Genomic DNA, 19,985 nt, shown 5'->3' on the forward strand with positions numbered 1-19,985 from the left:
GGGCCCTGGTAGTACTGTGTATTGGTTGGACATTGGGTTCCTAATGCTAAGGTCAGCAGTTCAGCTCACCAGTTCAAACTTATCACACACTCTGAGGGTAAAACTTGAGGTTGACTATTACCACAAGGATTTATAGTCTCAGAAACCTTATATAAGCTCAACTTGAGTCAGAATCAACTAGATGGCAATGAGTTTTATTTGGGGATTTTATGTACATTTTATGTAAAGAACTCACAAAGAGTTCAAGCACAATGCTGAGCATGTCAAGTGCAGGTTTATTCTGTTGTACATCGGGTGACTATGACTGAATTCAACAAGGGATTATAACCTCAGGCATGGAAACCAATGAATTTACAATGTATCATAAAAGGGATTATGTCTAGAACGGTCATATTCAGTAATTGACTACATCTCAGTGTTCAAAGGAGCCAAGTCAAGTTCTGTGTTGTTTATCATGCCTCATTCACTTTTGACATGCAAGTTAGAAGAATGGCTGTAGCTACCAGCTCTCGAGGAAATATAACTATATCTGATGGGATTTCATAATTGTTTACCTAATCTATAGTGAGCCTTGATTCCATGGAAATCGTGGTGCTCAAAGGGGAGACATTCATTGTGATGCTGGTTACGTACCAACTTAATCAACTACTCTGGCAACCTCCTTCTGAGAATCCCAGGTGTTTTCAGATCACTTAGTTTCCAGTCTTTTCTCAACTAGTCAGAGAGGCCCAATGAGGACAGAGAGGAGAAACGTGGGTCACTGGGGAGCCTGAACTTACAGAGAAGGAGGCAGACCAAGATAGAGCAGAAGAAACCTCAGAAGGTCCCATGTGCCTACATGACCCATGTCCCCATCATCTTCTTCAGGGCCCTTGATACTTCCTTGTTCCTCAGGCTGTAAATGAGTGGGTTGAGCATTGGAGCGAGGATGGTATAGAAGATGGAGGTGGCTCTGTCTCCAGCCGGTGTCCTAGAGGAGGCCCGCTGCATATAACTAAATATGGCTCCCCCATAGTAGAGGCCCACTACCGCCAGGTGGGAGGAGCAAGTGGTTAGAGCCTTCTGCTTCCCTTCAGTGGAGGACATCCGCATCACAGCTGTGAGAACCCGGGCATAAGAAGTCACAATGACCCCAAGGGGTAGCAGCAGCATGACCACACAGCAAGCATAGATCAGGTCTTCAAAGAGCGAGGTGTCTGCACAAGAGAGACGCAGCAAGGCAGGGACCTCACAGAAGAAGTGGTTCACTTCTCGAGAGCTGCAGTAGGGAAAGCTGAAGACCATGGCCACGTCAATCACACTGTCTGTCATTCCACCGATCCAGGAAGCTATCACCATGTCAGAGCAGACCTTCCAATTCATGAGCACAGGGTACCGCAGGGGGTGGCAAACTGCCACATACCGGTCATAGGCCATAACTGCCAGAAGGAAGCACTCAGCTCCTCCTACCATGACCACTAGGAAAATCTGAGCTCCACAGGCTCCCGGAGAGATAGTCTTAGTGCCCGAAAGAAAGTTGGCGGCCATCTTGGGCACCACAGTGCATATCATAGTCAAGTCCATGACAGAGAGTTGACCCAAGAAAAAGTACATAGGGATGTGCAGGCGCACGTCGACCTGGATGAGGAGAAGGAAGAGGATGTTGCCAACCAGTGCGGCTATGGAGGCCAGAAGGATCAGGGAAAAGAGGAGGAATTCATATGGAGTGTAGCTGAACAGGCCCGAAAGGATGAAGTTCGTTACGGTGCTGTGATTCCAGAGCTCCATGGCTGTGACCCTGATAAACAGCAACAAAAATACCATCACCCTGGACTGCTTTTGTAGGAAGGTTGAGCACATGATGAGATCTGGGGCCTTGACTCTACATCTCCTCATACATGGACAATAACTATTTACCATTTATTCTAAATAAGAGAACCCCGGTCTTTGACACAGGTTTCATTCTCTCCTCCTGCTTTAAAGATTCATTTTCTCTCAGCTGCCCTCCGTGGCTACCAAGGAGGATTTGAGCCTTATTTCTCTTGAAAGACTAGAAATCAGGGAAGGCATGGAAGCAGGGGTGACCAGAGAATACATGAAAATGAGAAGGAGTTTTACGTGGTATGTGGATAAATCTAGAACTAAGAATGGGACATGCATTTAAGAGAAATTACATTGGAGTTTAGCCAACTACAGTTAGAGGGAATAGTCCACACAAGATGACCTTCAGATCTGGCACCAACTGTAAGTTTGGGGCCTCCCACAACATTCCTTGGGATCCTTGGTGGCGTAGTGTATTGCAAATTGGGATGCTAAACACAAGATCAGCAGTTTGAAAACCGCCAGCTGCCTCATGGGAGAAACATGAGGCTTTCTATTCCCAAAGAGATTAAGCCTCAGAAACCCACAGGGGTGGTTCTACTCTGTCCTGGAGGATAACTATAAGTCAGAATGAACTCAATGACAGTGAATTTCATTTTTATTTTTGGGAGAATGACCCTTAGCTTTGATCATTGCTAGAATGACTCACTGGAAGCCATATTTATGCCCACCATGGTTCCAGTTTATTGCAGGGCCCGAGTGGTGCAATTAGCTAAGGTCGTGACTACTAGTCAAAAGGTTGTGGTTTGAACCCACACAGGGGCACCAGAAGAAAGTCCTCGCCATCTACTTTCTGAAAGGTCAAAGCTTTGAATACCTTAGAGAGCAGTTCTACTCAGTGAATAGCTGGCCACCATGAATCAAACGCCACTGGCAACTAATGATAGCAAACAGCTTACCAAATCTAAAGGATAAGAATAAAATTAGGCAATGGATGAAGTACCTAGGGCAGAATCCAAGAAAATACCAAATGCAGTATTTCCGGGTGTTTTCTTTGCATGGAGTTAGCATAATATACTTTCTCAATATTACTGTATAAGGCAACCCATGGAGTATTACCAACTAGAGAAATTACCCCAAGCCGTGGTATTCAGTCTTTATTGGGACTCCATGGTTGCCTGCTCATGGAATTGACCTCAGTTGGCCAGGTCCAACCTCCAGTTGAACTGATACTATGTGACTCAAAACTCCTACCCTAAAGCACATTGCTAGACTATCCAGTGACCCAAGGCTCCCAGGCAAAGAAACATATTCTTGTCAGACATGATGTGCCAAGGGCTTAAAAGTCACAGAAAGCTGAGAGCAAAGGCCAGGACTTATTTGGGGAAAGGTTAGATTCTTTGTATACAGTGAGAAATGAAGTCTTGGGGAAGGAAGGAAAGGGGCAACAGGCAGGCCCTGCAGCAGATCCAAATATCCATGCAAACTCAGAAATGCCTCTCTGGATACATCTACACCATCCATCCTACTTTGGAGTGTGGACCACGGGTTACAAAAGTATAAGAAATGGAGACAGAGAGCACATCAATCATGTATCTGTCCAGTACCTAACTCCCTACCCGACATTCAAGATACATTCACCAAACTTACAAAAGAAGGATGGGTGAATACTCACTCTATAAATAATGGGATTTGGGGGGTGCCTTGATGGATAGTGTGGCTCTGGCTTCTATTGCATCATGTCCAGAATTTAAGTATGTCCCCTGGTATAAACTGGAAAGACTGTCAAAGAGAAACAAAGAATATTGACTGTTTGTAACAGGAAGATATCAACGAACCAAAACAAAATACAGTAGAGTAATATACATCCTGGGCCTGATAGTCAAGACTGGAATTTTCAAGGATGGTTATGTCTCTGACACATATGGAGATGTTAGGAATGCCGATTCCTTGGTTCCACCTACTGGGGTTCTGGTTCACTGGGAAGGGGCCTCTTATGTACTTCTATAGATTTTATAAAACGTTTGACATGACTCTGATAGGGAAATGCAGATAAACTCTGCCTGGAAAATTATATTCTCATGTTGCCTGTAGGAAGAAAGATCATAGAAGCAGATGGGGGCAGTCTGACACAGAGACTTAGAGGCATGCACAACAAAGGAAGGTAAATTCCAGGATCTGCACAGACCCAGGCATGGAACGAAACAACCCAGACCACCATGTGAAATATGCACAGTGGTGAGGAGTCAACAAATCTGCTTGACTACTTTGGAACTTCCTAGTGTGACTGAAGAATGGATGATCCATGATAGCAACCTCCAGGCTGAAGCCTGAAATCAGATTGACTTCCCCACTCCTGGTTAAACTTCAATCCCTCATCCATCAGGCCCCCCCTCACCCCTTTCTGAATTTCCCGTCCCCACTCATCTCCCCATATTCACCTTCTGGGGCAGCCAAATATAGCTCAGCAAAGACGGGTAGAGCCAAGAAGTATGCAAAAAGCCACTCTGCAGGGTGATGCTTGAGCAAGTGCTAAGCTGGGGAAGGCTCCTTACACACTTTGTCTGGATGACTCCATGGCCCAAGTAAAACTGTAGAAAACAAACCATCCAAAATGTCCTCTTATTTCTCACAAAATGTATGCTGAGCTCATGTTCTAGGTTTACAATTCTTCTCAGGGAATAGAAGTCTCAGGACACCCACTCAACTCATAATGAGCCTGGGGAATAGACTGAGGCTCCACACCAAGGACTAAGCCAAAATTAATGAATTGGCTTCAGGACAAAGTTCAATTCCCATGGCCCTAGCTCTGCAGGGGGGCGGAGGGAGGATTCCTGCCGTCAAGGAGAAAAGAGATATCCATTGGACATCCCCTAACTGACAGGTTCGCTTGTACTTCCCTAAGAAGGGTCTTCACCTTGCTGGACTATTTGGGGGGGGGGGGAAATCAGAATCACAGGAAGCAGCAGAATCTCATCAATTATTCTACAAACATTGTATTCAACTAATATTCAGCACTTTAAAACGCTCAGTCATCAGTTACTCGTGGTTCATTTAGCAAATATTTATTGATCACTATGAATATTGATGCCTGACTTATAATTTATAAAATTCTCATGCATTCCTAGAATAATCCCCACTCTTCTTCATGTTGCATTCCCATTGATAGTTTTTTTTCCCTTTTTTATTTAACAAAGGTTACTGTTTATTAAATTGTTAATCTGGTGGGGGTTTATATATGAGATCGTTGTTTTTACATTCACCATTGTAAACAGCCTCTCAAACCTCCCAAAGGCTCGTTCTATCCACTTCCGGATCCTTTTCCTAGCTCCTTCTTGCACTATACTATCCTCCCCTTCGCCAAAGTCAGCACTGATCTACCCTCTGGATCGCTACTTCTCCTTTCTACAATCTGATATATTTTTAAAAGAATTGTATTATGATTTTGGTGAAGGTTTTCAGAGACAATCCTAAGTTTTATATTCACCAATTTACATAGCTGTTGTCTTAATTCATCCATTTTAATTTTGTCGATATACCATTGTTTATCCCAATTCTCCCTAGTGTTTCCTTTTCCTGTCAGTCATCCTTTTCTAACATTCTCTCTTAAATGCTGCCTTTAGATCTTAAATGGTTGATAATTTTAACGTGACGGATTCAGTTCCAGACCTTAAGAGTGATTATATTCCAACCTATATTCCAGGTCTCTCTTGTGATGTTGAGTTCTGTTCCCCATTTTCCTCTCACTCTATCCAGGATCTTCTAATGGGAACTTTTCCAGAGCAGTTGCCGTGGTGGCTCTGCACCATCTAGTTAGTCCGCTTTCAGGGTTGTGGAGACTGATGTCTGTTTGGTCAAGATGTCGTCGATTAATATGGTCCTACTACCCATAATTCCTTGTGCGTTGTATTACAATTCTGGACTCTGTGCTTGTGGCTCTAATCCCATTTTGGAGAGTGTTGTCTGCTATAATAATGGACAGGATTAAGGTAGGGTTAAGTATAACTCTTCATAGAGGATGTGAAACAAGCCATACTCCTTGTTTCGTTGGGGGTATCTTTAGACTCTACTAGAAGGTCTGACTTAAGATACTATCCTTCATTTTCCTTGAGGGCTCTGTTGTTGTTAGGTGCCATCCAATCAGTTCCAACTCGTGGCAACCCTATGTACAACAAAACAAAACACAACACTGCTAGTGCTGCACCACCCTCACAATTGTTATGTTTGAGCCATCATTGCAATAAATGTGTCAATCCATCTTGTCTCTGGTCTCCTTCTTTTTCTCTTCCTTTATATCAAGTGTAGGGGCAGTGAATTATTTAATATGGTTGTTCTAGCCAAAGTTTCTGACACTCACCAAATGACATTTCCCTGCATGTGTCGGGTAAGATAGTGGTAGGATTCTCCTGTAATTACAAACAAGACTCCCTGGAGCAGGAACTCATTACCAGCAAGAGCCAGGAGTGGAGCACATTCTCTAGACCCAAGTTCCTGCAGTGAACCTCCTGGTCCAGATGATAGCTATACAATCAGAGGAAGCAGCAGCAGAACCAGGAGCCAGAGCATGGAACAGAATGTTGGCCTTCCTAATCTATGGAGCCAATTAATATGTGTGCTCTGGGGCAGAAGCCTGGTTTAGGAGATTGTGCTTGCTGATCCACAAAAGTGGAGCTGAGGGCCCTCAGGCTGAAGCTTACTAGAGCGGGGTGCCTCTGTGCACTTAATTCAGTGATCTGGGTTTATTGTATTTATTGTTCCACAGAGCTGAACTGAATTCTTTTGGGTTAAAGCTTATAGCAGAGTGGCATTGTTGTGGGTTCAAATAAATAATAGCCACTATAATGTCTTAGAATTTAGAAGAGTCTTTATTCAGCTAGTTGAGCTGCAAGGAAATGATAAATTCTCCCTTGCTGCAGCCCTGAGTGAAATTACTAGCAAAGTTTATAAATGCAAAAAACACAAAAACAATTTGGTTCATTTGTTAGAGACTTTCCTACAAAACAAGTGAGCATGTGACAGAAGCAAGAATAGCAAGATAAATGTTCTTTTTCTACAAAGCAAACAAGCATTACAGGGTAAAAAACCTAATAGCGAGATTGATTATATAATAGCAAGAATAGTGAGATTAATCACAACATCCTGATTTGTGGGTACATTCTGGGACCAACCACCAATGGAGGCCTTCCAAGAAGGGAGGAGGAAGTGGGCAGGTCACCTGTCAGTTAACAAGATGGAGTTACCATGGCTAGTCAGTATATCCCTTTAGACTTTTTATTAGCAGACCTGAACTTTGTAACATATCCTGGTAAACAACTACCTTGAGCATTTCTCACTGGCATTACAACTTGTTAAGTTCCCTAATAAACCCTTTAAACATTAATTTTGTCTATGAGTAGTCATCAGAATGAATATTAGAATGAACCCAGAGAGATCAAGTAGAGAATATTAGAAACTGGAGAAGTAAAAGAGATGTTTGGCCCTCCCACAACCACTGGTGTTGGCTAATAAAGACTCTTAATGAAAATTTTAGGGGCTATAGTGGTCATTCAACCTTCAAAGCTTACAACAACACAAATATTTTAAATAGTCCTGCATATCATAATATTTTTATATGATTGTTAATAGAACAAAAAGCATAAGACATCTACAGTAGTCCTGGGAAATGCAAGTACATCTCTATCAATACCTTTTAGCACAATAAGGATGAACAACTAGACTAATCTACTTGACCTAATTTACTTTTACAGACACCAAGAGCACAAAATCAATGAATCAGCTATCTAGTGCTGTTATAATAAAAATACCACAAGTGAATGGTTTTAACACATAGAAATTTATTCTCTCATGGCTCAGGACACTAGAAGTCTGAAATCAAGGTACCAGCTCTAAGGGAAAATTGGCACTTCTGTTAGTCTTTGTCCCTTTCAGCATCTGAAAGCCTCCTTTGGAGATCTGTCTTGGCCTCTACTTCCCCTTCATCTTGAAGGTTCACATTGCAGAGACCCTAGTTCCAAAAGACATGCTCCACTTCTAGATCTCCTTTCTCAGTGGTGGTTAGGTCTGCTATCTCTGCCACTTCTTTCATCTCTCTCATATCGTAAAAGTGAGTGGGTTAACTACTCTCCAACTTCCCCATGGAGTCAGACCAGTCTTCACACTTCCAATGTTCCTGTTTCAGTCTTGAGGGGTCTTGACTGCCCAGGACTGTGAAGCACAGGCAGAACGGGTTTGAGGGTCCTGAAGGCACACCTGGTAATCAAGGACTGAGAGGAGAAGATTGCCAGGATAGGCCCAGGAGTAATGGAGTCCAAAAAGGACCATGCAGGGGGGAAAATTCTCAATGTGGAAAAGGCCCACCAGGAGAAGAATGAAAAAGAACAAGATACTAATGAAAGAGAGTCCTTTGAATGCTGATGAATACTGTGTGTCTAAATGAGGTAGAAGGCACAATCCCAAGTTAGACAGCCCATCTTTCAATATAGATGGAACATGATTCAGAGGCTTGAAAAGCCACAGGTTTGAATGAGAAAAGAGAATGTAGACAGGATTGGGGAAGAGGTGAGAGAGCTGATGGAAAAACAGGAGGGAAAGCAATTTAGTCATAGTCCATGTGCAGTAAACACTGACACCCCCTCCTCACCTCACCAGGATCACCACGATGAATTTTGCCTTATGCCATGATTCATTATGTGTACCCTGAAGTTAATAGGGAGGCCTGTGCTTCCTAAATTTCATGTGTGTGAGATACCTTTATTGTACACTTTTATCATATTATTTGTTTCTGATGGGTCTTCTATTACTAGGCTCTAACTGAATGTTGTGTTTTTGACCCAATCTGTGTAAGTTTCTGTCAACAGGGGAATTTTAACTATTACTTGGGAACATGCTTATTATATATTGAAATAATTATATATTGATATAATTGTGGTAGTTATATAATTTCATGTCAACTTGAAGATGTGAGTGAAGGAGTAGAGCCTAGCCTGTCAATCAGGTCACAGTCTGATGCTTCCTCCTTGTGGACATGACCTCCTCATGAGGAGGGTCCTAGGAACCTCCTCTCTATCTTCCCCTCCATGCCAGCAAGCCATGCTGATACCTGCCAGCCCTGGAAATGCATCCACTGCTATTGGATCCATACTTTGCACCCACCAGCCTGTGATCTGCCTGCATCATCATTGTATGGAGTTTTGTGAGTGTGAAGAGGGATTTATGGACTACAATTAGACTTACGGACTAGTATTGGACTTACGGACTTGAATTGGACTGGGCTGGGAGGTATTTCCGATATACAATTACTTCTTGGTATGAAACTCTTTCTTTTTAAAAAAATAATTTTATTAGGGGCTCATACAACTCTTATCACAATCCATACACACATCAATTGTGTAAAGCGCATTTGTACATTCATTGCCCTCATCATTCTCAAAACATTTCCTCTCCACTTAAGCCCCTGGCATTAGGTCCTCATTTTTCCGCATCCTCCCCGTTTCCCCCTCCCTCATGAGCCCTTGATAATTTATAAATTATTATTTTGTCATATATTTCCCTGTCCAATGTCTTCCTTCACCCACTTTTCTGTTGTCCGTCCCCCAGGGAGGAGGTCACATATAGTTCCTTGTAATCAGTTCCCTCTTTCCACCCCATTCTCCCTCTACCCTCCCAGTATCACCACTCACACCACTGGCCCTGAAGGGATCATCCACCCTGGATTCCCTGTATTTCCAGTTCCTATCTGTACCAGTGTACATCCTCTGGTCTAGCCAGACTTGCAAGGTAGAATTTGTATCATGATAGTGGGGGCGGGGAGGAAGCATTTAGGAACTAGAGGAAAGTTGTATTTTTCATCGTTGTTACATCGCACCCTGACTGGCTCGTCTCCTCCCTAAGACCCCTCTGCAAGGGGATCTCCAGTGGCCTACTAATGGTAAAGCTTTCTTACACATGTATGAGTGTCCTTGGATTTGTTTCTCTAGTCAACCCAGTCTAACACAATAGTGATAATGTGTGTGTGTATATGTATATATATATTATGTAAAGCAGTTTAATCAAGAAAAAAAGTGACTGACTCAAAATACAATTTAATCCTATAGATTATATCCTGCATCATTAACACAACTTCTTCTAATCCTGATCATTAGCATCATAGAGGTTGAGATTTAGAACACAGAATAATTACATCAGTTCACACAGTGGAGGATAATTATACAAATATTAAGAATGATGATAGCAAAGTTGACACATTTTGAGAAGACAATTCAATCCACAACAACTAGAAAATACATATTAATTCATCAAGAGACCATATGAGGGACCCTAAAAATATTCAAATGAATTTAAAAGGATAGCAACAATGTAGAGTATATAGTCACAAACCAATTAAATTTGAAATAAAAATTTGTCAAAATAATAACAAAAAACATAGAAAATATCAAAACCTTTATAAATTAAACCAAAAGATGAAGAACGCTGATGGTGGCCGGCTATCAAAAGATATAGTGCCTGGGGTCTTAAAGGCTTGAAGGTAAACAAGTGGCCACCTAGCTCAGAATCAACAAAGCCCACATGGAAGAAACACACCAGCCTGTGTGATCTACGAGGTGTGGAAGGGATCAGGTATCAGGCATCAAAGACCCAGAACAAAAAATTATGAATGAGAGGGAGTGCAGAGTGGAGAACCAAAACCCATCTTTAGGCAATTGGACATCCCCTTATTGCAGGGTCTCGGGGAAGAGATGAGGCATAGAGGGTGCAGTTTAGCAACGATGAATATACAACTTTCCTTTAGTTCCTAAATGCTTCTTCCCCCCACTATCATGATCCCAATTCTACCTTACAAGTCTCGTACAGACAGGAACTGGAAACACAGGGAATCCAGGACAGATGATCCTTTCAGGACCAGTGGTGAGAGTGGTGGTACCGGGATGGTGAAGGGAGGGTGGGTGGGGAGGGGGAACTGATTACAGGGATCTACATATAACATCTTTCCTGGGGGATGGACAACAGAAAAGTGGGTGAAGGGAGATGTCGGACAGTGTAAGATATGACAAAATAATAATTTATAAATTATCAAAGATTCATGAGGGAAGGGGGGAACGGGGACGGATGCGGGGAAAGGAGGAGCTGATGCCAAGAATTTAAGTGGAGAACAAATGTTTCAAGAATAATGAGGGTAACGAATGTACAAATGTGCTTTACACAATTGATGTATGTATGGATTGTGATGAGTTGAATGAGCCCCCAATAAAATGATTTTTTAAAACTCCAAAAAATAATAAATAAATTAAAGCACAAGAAATAAATGTGGAGTGGATTAATAAATAAATACCAAGATTAAGTAGAATATATTTTGAAATTAATTATATTGAAAGCTCAACATATCAGATATTTTTGGATATCCATTTCAAGTAATGTTAGAGGAAATGTAAACCTTTCTATGCCTGTGCCTAAGTTCCTAAGAGAAAGATTGTAAAATAAATTATTTCATGTTATTCCTCAAGATTCTAAGAAAAAGAGAAAATAAAAGCCCAAGTGAATAGAATGTTCTAATTTTTTTTTTTTAAAAGAGCAGAAATCAATGAAATTAAAAGAAACAAAACAACAGAGGAAATCACCAAAGCCAAATGCTTGTTCTGTAGAAATATTAATAAAATTGATTTACCCTTAGCAGGCATGATGATGAATAAAAAGAAAAAACACACAATACGCATATCAGACATGAAAGAGGGAGTCTCTCTAAAGATTCTCCATGCTTAAACTAATAGTAAATTGATAATGAAAAGAATTACCTGCCATTTAGTTTGAAACCTAATATAAACTGGAAATTTTTCTTCAAGTCCAAGCTTTCAGAAGGTTGAAAATAGTAAGCCCCACAGTCCTTTATTTGTTGAATAAATCAGCAATTAAAAATCTTCCTACAAATGGCTGTGCTTCTGGGAGGATGGAGAGGAAGCACTTGTCCCTACTCTTATGTTGTTTACTTGTCCCTACAGGAAACAACAAAAACCTTGGGTATGCTGTATAAAACAATCATTTAAAGACTGAAAAACAGAGAGAAGAAAAGAGATTGCTAGGGTCCTTGGGACTCGTGGGTGAGTAGAGTGGTGATTTCCTCGGGTTCTCTTTTAGCCTGTGCAACCCAGACTTGATACCAGGGAAGCCAGCAAACTGGAATCACTAGCAGGTACAGGTGAAAACAAAACCACTGCTGTCGAGTCTATGCTGACTCATACTGACTCCTTAGGACAGGGTAGAACTGCCCTGTGGGTTTCAGAGACTGTAACTCATTTCCAGAGTAGAAAGCCCTATCTTTCTCCTGCAGAGTGACTGGTGGTTTCAAACTGCTAACCTTGTAACCACTCTACCACCAGGGCTCATGGAGAGACTAAGTAGAGAACTGAAATTCCACCCTAACCCAGCAGTAACCTCTCCACTTTCCCCACCCTACCAGGGTCCAAAGACCAAATAGTGAACTGGGACTTCCACATCATGTAGCAGTAATGAGGTTATGCCCCTCTTCATTCACTAGAGCAATGTCAGAGGAGACCTATCAAAAGATAAGCTTTAAATAAAATCCACAGTCTTATAATACCCACCATGAGTGGAAGAAAATGTGAAACAAAATTCAAAATCATAAAAAAAGATCAGGTTCACTGTTAGGATACAGACTAATGGAACACCTGAGACTATAGCCCTTAGTCATCCTTCAGTCCTGGAACTGAACACATTCTCAGTCAAATAATAGACAGGTCTATAATGTCAACAACAGCACTTTCATCAAATTATAAATATATATCATGATCAAGTGGAGTTTACTCCATGGATGAAAGACTGGCTTAATATTTGAACCTCAACAAACATAACCCACTATATCAAGAGACTAAAAAAGAAAAAATATATATCAAATGATTATATAAGTTGATGTAAAGAAAATTATGTGGAAAAATTCCACACCTGTTAATGATTGTTTAAAAAAAAAAACTCTCAGAGGGGAGGAGGGAGAATCTTGCTTTCTAACTGACATTATATAGAAAAGTAACTCAAATATATAATGAACCTAAAGAGCCAAAGCGATAAAACTTACAGGGGAAAAAAGCATAGGATAAAATCTCCAGTACCTTGGTTTAGCAAAGATTATTAAAAATTACATAAGCATAGAGTATAAAATGCATTTGAATTGTGGTGCTAGAAGAGACTATTGATAGTATAATGGATTGCTAACAGAACAAATCAATGTCTTGAAAGAAGTACAGCCAAAGTGCTCCTTAAAAGGAAGGATGACAAGGCTTTGTCTTACATACTTTGGACATTCTGGCAGGATAGACCATTCCCTGCAGAAGGACATCATACTTGGTAAAGAAGAGGGCAGTGAAAAGGGGGAAGGCTTTCAAGGAGACAGATGGACAAGGTGTCTGCAACAATGAACTCAAGCACAGGAGCAGTTATAAGGACACCACAGGACCAGCAGTGTTCAGCTTTCTCATGCATAGGTTCACTGTGGGTAGGAATTGACAGGATGGCACCTAACAACAAAAACAAAAAGTACAGAAAGCAATTATCAATAAAGCAAACTTAATACAATTGAAAACTGATTGGAAGTACCATGGACTATAAAAAGAACAGACTAAGCTATCTTGGAAGAAGTATGACCAGAGTGTTGCTTCGAGATAAGGATGGTGAGACTGTCTTACATATTTTGGACATGCTGTTGAGTGAGACCATTCCCTGTAGAAGGACAACATACTTGGTAAAGTGGAGGGAAAGCGACAAAGAGTAAGACCCTGAAATAGATAGACAGAAAAAGTGGCTGCAACAATAGGCTCAGGAATAGGAACAATTGTGAGAATGGTGCCAGACCCGGCAGTGTTTAGTTCTGCTGTGAGTCGGAACCGATTCGATGGCACCTAACAGCAGCAAATTAGCATGGTGGATTTGAAGAAAATTGACCATGCTAAAGACCATACCAAATGTTATAAAGAATTCACATCATATGGAAATTTCATTCACTACTGGTAGAAATATAATCTGGTACAACCACTCGGGACAACAGTTTGACATTTTCTAACAAAGTTAAACACAGGTTATAACCCAGAAATTCCAACCCTAGGTATATATTGAAGTGTCCTGAATATATGTACACAAAAAAACTGTTCAAGAATATTCTAGCATCTTTATTCTTATTATCTAAAAATTATGAGCATTACATATTTCTATCAACCAGAAAATGAATAAATGAGTTTGAGTATGATCATTCAATGGAGTACTACTTAAAAGCTAAAAAGAATTATATAATATGAATAAATCTCAGAGAAAGCACTCAGGCAGAGAGGAATCAGTATTTATAATAAAAACATGTTAGTGTACATAATAATGGTGAGTAAGCTGGGCCTATAAGGCATTGAGAACATCTATGTGTTTATAACTAAATCAAATTTTTTTCTTTCCACTGGCCATGCCAAAAGTTGCTAATATTGTTTGGAGATTTAATTTTATGTTTTCACTAAACCCAAATATTATTGACTTTTAAAAAATCACTAATTCATTACACTTTCTTATCAATAACAATGCTCCTTCTGGTTTCTAATAACCCTGTCTTTTCCCTATATTCCATTTCCTTTTTAACTGAAAACACCTTTAATAATTGTTTCAGTGGAAATCTGTAGGTGGTAAACACCTTCTCAACTTATATTTGCCTGAAAATGTCTTTTTTTTTTTGTGACAGTGCAACTAATTTAAAATTTGCCGATAAATATTTCCCCTGTCTTGACAATCATGATGGGAGGAATCTGAGGAAGTTGATTGCCAATCATTTATTTTTAAACCTCTTTCTTTTTCTGGTAGCTTTTGAGATTGATTCTATCCATGCTGTCAGCAATTTCATTACAGTATATCTAAGTATGGATTCTGTTTATTCGATTGTTTTATATTGTTCAGAATTAAGAGAGCATTTTAATTCTGAAAATGTGGGTTCTTCTTCACTTCTCAGGAATCTTCACTTCTCAAACATTTCCTTCACCCCCTTCTGTTATAACATATTAAACTAATTTGAATCTTCTTGGTCTATATTCCAAGTTTGACTATTTTTATATGCCATGCTTCTTTAGGTTTAATTCTGAGTGAGTTCCTTGGTACCAACTTTCAATGAAACAATTTTCTCTTCAACTGGGTCCAATGTAGAATTTATCTCCAACTATTCCAACCATGTTAGACCCAGTTGAATAGAGAAACAAATCCAGAGACACTCATGTGTATAAGAGAGAGATTTATATCAAAGAACAACTGTTTACTAAGAAAATATACCACCCCAGTTCAGATCAACTACATAAGTCCAATATTAGCCCATATATTTTGATACTAGTCTATAAATTTCTCTTCAGACTCATGCAGCACATGCAATGATGCCGAATGCAGGAAGATCACAGGTCAGTGGGTGCAAAGTCTTGTGGATCCAGCGGTGGTGGAAACATCTCCAGGGCTCTGGCTGTCATTGGTGTGGCTTCATGTGGCTTGTCAACAGGAAGGTAAAATAGAATCCTCAAGAGAAGACCACGCCCACAAGGAGAGATCACCAGGCCGACTGACAGGTTAGACTCCAGCCCTTCATTCTTTCATCAAGTTGACATGAGATTGTGCAACTACCACACCAACTTTTCATTAAAATATGATGCGTTTATCTCAAATATTTCAATTGGTTCTTTTGTATAGCCAGTATGGATCATTTATTTTTTTACTATTTTTGTTTCCTATTTTGTATACTATTTTTACAGGAAATATGGACATCTTCACATGCCTCCTCTTTTTCAAGACCTTATTTTAAAATGTTTGTTCAAGTTTTCTATAAAACTAATTTTGGAGGACTTCTGGCAAGATGGCAACTGAGTAACACATACCAGAGGGGTTCCGCAGAATTCAGCACAAGAGAGACACTAAGAGGGAAATTCCACACTGTCAGGTCACAGGAGGAGCATCATGAATATAAGTAGGCACAGATCCATTAGTTTTGAGGAGCTGGGGGCTTTGGGCTTGCCACTGTGGAGGCTGGCTATGGTTTAACCTTAGCCCCACCACTGTCTTGGCCAGAGCTAGAATCCTTTGGAGCTGGCCCAAGGGCTTTGTCTCAACACAGCCACAGCTTGCTGCTACCTTGGGGCAGGGTTTAAACCCTTCCAGCCCCATGGTCAGGGATCAGGTCTCAGCTATATTGTTAATTTTGTTTCCCTCACTTCTCTCCCCTCCTCCCAGTCTCAGTCAGATCAGTTCCCCACCCCCTTTTTCCACCCTTTTTCTCTTCCCTTTTCTCTCACATTCCACTGCCAACCTCCAGGCTACTCCCCTTAGCATAGGGCATTTACACCTTACTCTCCACCAAGCTGGGGGAGATCCACCCTCTTCAGCGTAAAATGAGGCTGGGAAAATCCCACCCACCTTCCTCTATGGGATATTCCACCCATCATCCTCTGGGGTAAATCCCACCTACCTGCCCGCCCTCTACAGTGCTTAACATGCATCTGGGGAAATCCCACCAACCTTCTTCTGGGGGATGCCCTGCATGCTGGCTGCCAGAGCTCCTACCCATCCTCTGTGTTCCCACATAACTGAGGGAATTTCCACCAGCCATAGTGCCTCACACTGCCTAAGGCAGTTCGACCAACACTCTCCAGCACTTCACACTGCTGTGGGAACCTCTGCCCAACATCCTTGGCAATCAAGCTGACCAGGGAAATTCCACCTACCATCTGTGGTGCTCTACACCAAAGCGGGCACACCTACCTGCCTTCTGCAGCACTCCAGTTGCAGCAGGCACCCCTGCACACCCTCTGCAGTGCCCCAAACTGACTTGGCCCACACCATCATGGCTTCTTGTGAGATCACCTAATGCAGCACCATCCTTGTGGGTCCACAACCACCCAAACAGCATCACCTGAGTGGACCATCAACTTGCACTCCAAATAACAAAGAACTGGTTGACTAGAGAAAGAGTGAAGCCACAGGAGGATAAAGTGGTGGACCAATCCCATAGTGCAATTAGCTGCAGGCAGTTCAAAGAAGCATTCCTACAAATCTCCCAGAGAGCGCCCAGTGCTCTTTGACTCTCTGCAAAAGGGCACCGGGTTCCTCATAATAGCCAAGCACAAATTGAAATGTCTAGGGATATACCTGACTCAAAAAACAAAAGATTTAAATGTTTCCTCCCCGCTCCCACTACCATGACTCGAATTCGATCTTGCAAGTCTGGCTAGACCAGAGGAGGTACACTGGCACAGATAGGAACTGAAAATACAGGGAATCCAGGACAGATGAGCCCTATAGGACCAGTGGTGTGAGTGGTGAAACAGGGAGGGTAAAGGGAGAATGGGTAGGAAAGAGGGAACCGATTACATGGAACTGTGTGTGACCTCCTCCCTGGGGGACAGACAACCAAAAAGTGGGTGAAGAGAGACGTCGGACAGGGCAAGATATGACAAAATATCCATTTATAAACTATCAAGGGCTCATTAGGGAGGGGGGAGCGAGGAGGGAGGGGAAAAATGGGGACCTAGTGTCGGGGGTTTAAGTGGAGAGAAAATGTTTTGAGAAACGATGTACAAATGCGCTTCACACAATTGATGTGTGTATGAATTGGGATAACAGTTGTATGAGCCCCTAATCAAGTGTTAAAAAACAAAACAAAACCAAAAAAACCAATACATTAAAAAAAAAAAGATTTGTATGAGGAAACCCACAGAACACTATTACAAGAAACCAAGAGTGACCTCAACAAATGGAAGAACATCTCATTCTCATGGATTGGAAGACTCAATTTAGTAAAGATGTCAGTTATGCCCAAGGCACTATATAAGTTTAATGCAATCCTAATACAATTACCATAATCTTTCTTCAAAGAATTAGAAAAATGTATTCCCAACTTTATATGGACGGGGAAAGAAGCACAGAATTAGCAGAGAACTCCTCAAGAAGAAGGACAGAGTGGGAGGGCTTGCTTTACTTGACTTTAGCACATATTATACAGCCACAGTGGTCAAACCCACATGGTACTGGTATAATGAGAGATACTTAGACCAATGGAAAAGAACAGAAAACCCAGAAATAAAATCATCAGCATACAGACAACTGATCTTTGATAAGGGCCCCAAAAATATCAAATGGGAAGCAGATGTCCTTTTCAACAAATGGTACTGGAAAAAAATGGATATCTATCTGCAGAAAAATGAAGCAAGACCCTTATCTCACTCCATGCACTAGAATAAACTCAGGGAGGATCACATACCTCGAGGTATAACCCCAAACTATTAGGGACATCAATGAGGGAATTGGGACAAACCTGAGAACTTTGGCACAGGGAATACATAGGCTATCAGAAATAGGGAAGGACACAAATACAAATGAGTCACAAATTGACAAGTGGGATATACTGAAGATAAAACACCTGGGTATATCAAAAGAATTCACTAAGAGAATAAGAGAGCCCACAGACTGGGAAATATCTTTAGCAATGACACATCAGACAAAGGCTTTATTACTAAAATCTAAAACACTCTGCTAGCTTCCAAAAATAAAAAGACTAATTTCCCAGTGAGGAGGTGAGCAAACGACCTGAGAAACGATATGAGAAAATGTTCCTGATCATTAGCGATAAAAGAAATGCAAATTAAAACAACAATGAGATACCACCCAACATCCTCAAAGATAGCCCAATTAAAAAAATCAAAAAGCAACAAGTGTTGGAGGGGCTGTGGTGAGATAGGAACTCTCATCCACTGCTGGTGTACCTGTAGGTATGTATAGCCACTATGGAAATTGAGTTTGCGATATCTACAATAGATGGAAATGAGCTATCATACAACCCAGGAATCCCCCTACTGGGCACATACCCAGAAGAGGCAAGAAACAAACCATGGCCAGACATCTGTGCTCCAATGTTCATTGTGGCACAGTTCACAATTGCAAGGAGTTGGAAACAACCCAAATTTCCATCAACAGATGAATAGATTTAAAAACTGTGGTACATACATATAATGGAGTACTACACATCCCTAAAAATCAGTGATGATTGCATGAAGCACATCACCGCATGGGAAGAACTGGAGGAAATTATGCTAAGCAAAGTAAGCTAGGACAAAAGGACAAGTACAACATGAGTCCACTGAGGTAAGCTTAAAAATTCAAAGGGGGCATAGAGAAAAAGCTACTGTGTACATACATTCCTGGGGTGAGGTCCAGGTAGTATGGCAGGGGCCAGACCCAATACAGGGATACAGACAACTAAAAAGGGGAAGGGAGAGTAAAAAAAGACATGGGTAGCAGGGGAACAGGGCACTAAGCCACCCAAGGGGAAAGTGTTGTTTATACCTCCACAGGAGAGAGAGGGACCAGACTTCAACCCGGTGCTCCAAGACGGGAATGCAATATACTGTCATGAAGCAGAGAACCAATAAACAGAGATGTCTGAGGGGCCAGACCCAATCCCAACTACATGGACAGCCCCCACTCCCCACAGAAGAATTCATTTCAGAGGACAGCACTGAAGCTACAATTCAGGAGAGGGACATGTCTGATCAGAGCACACAGGGGTAAATGAAGGGAGAGAAAGAGAAAGTGGAGCACATCCTTTCCCACCAAGCCTTGAGGATGATATTCCTGCTCAGAGCAGTCAATGCACAGAGAGGACCATAGGGCCAGCCCCATTACAAGACACAACATCCCTCACTGACCCATAGTACTACGGGGAAGAACACTAGAGACACAGAGTGGAAATTGTGCCCGATCTCACCCCACCACACCGAGGTGAAACATTAAGGGTGTGCAACAGAACAGCAAGGGGAGCAGAGCAACGAAATCCCCAGGGAATACCTAAAATAGACTTTGGGGCCAGGGCATGGCACCCCATCAGACTCGACTGGAAAATACTCCTAAAGGTCAACAAACACACCTTGAACTATTTATAAGCTTTTTTTTTTTTTTTTTGTCGTTGGTTTTCCTGTCATTGTTGATGCTTTGTTTTCTTTCATTGCTTTGTTTTGCTCTGTCTTGTTTTTGTGTATATCGTTATTTCTGCATGTCTATCTAGATGAGATAGGCAGGATAAACAATCTGGAGGAGAAAACAACGGGGCCAACAGTACCAGGGGGACATGTGAGAAGGGGAGATGGGTAAAGGAAGTGGGTGTTAACAAACCCAGGGACAAG

General features: G+C 41.5%; 1 protein-coding gene and 1 pseudogene across 1 annotated transcript; one reads left to right on the top strand and one right to left on the bottom strand.

Annotated features, from left to right (window-relative positions):
• Positions 1-834: 834 nt before the first annotated feature.
• On the bottom strand, positions 835-5,066 carry LOC101644830 (olfactory receptor 2M3-like). The gene is given in 3 exon segments (XM_004697169.2): positions 835-1,800; positions 1,802-1,861; positions 5,058-5,066. Coding segments are annotated over 3 exon segments (1,035 nt in total).
• Positions 5,067-8,100: 3,034 nt separating this feature from the next.
• On the top strand, positions 8,101-8,481 carry LOC101650587 (annotated as a pseudogene).
• Positions 8,482-19,985: the final 11,504 nt, after the last annotated feature.

Source organism: Echinops telfairi, unplaced genomic scaffold, assembly GCF_000313985.2.
Source record: "Echinops telfairi isolate 266 unplaced genomic scaffold, ASM31398v2 ScPeMD7_7469;HRSCAF=8507_0, whole genome shotgun sequence".
NCBI classification, from domain to species: domain Eukaryota; kingdom Metazoa; phylum Chordata; class Mammalia; order Afrosoricida; family Tenrecidae; genus Echinops; species Echinops telfairi.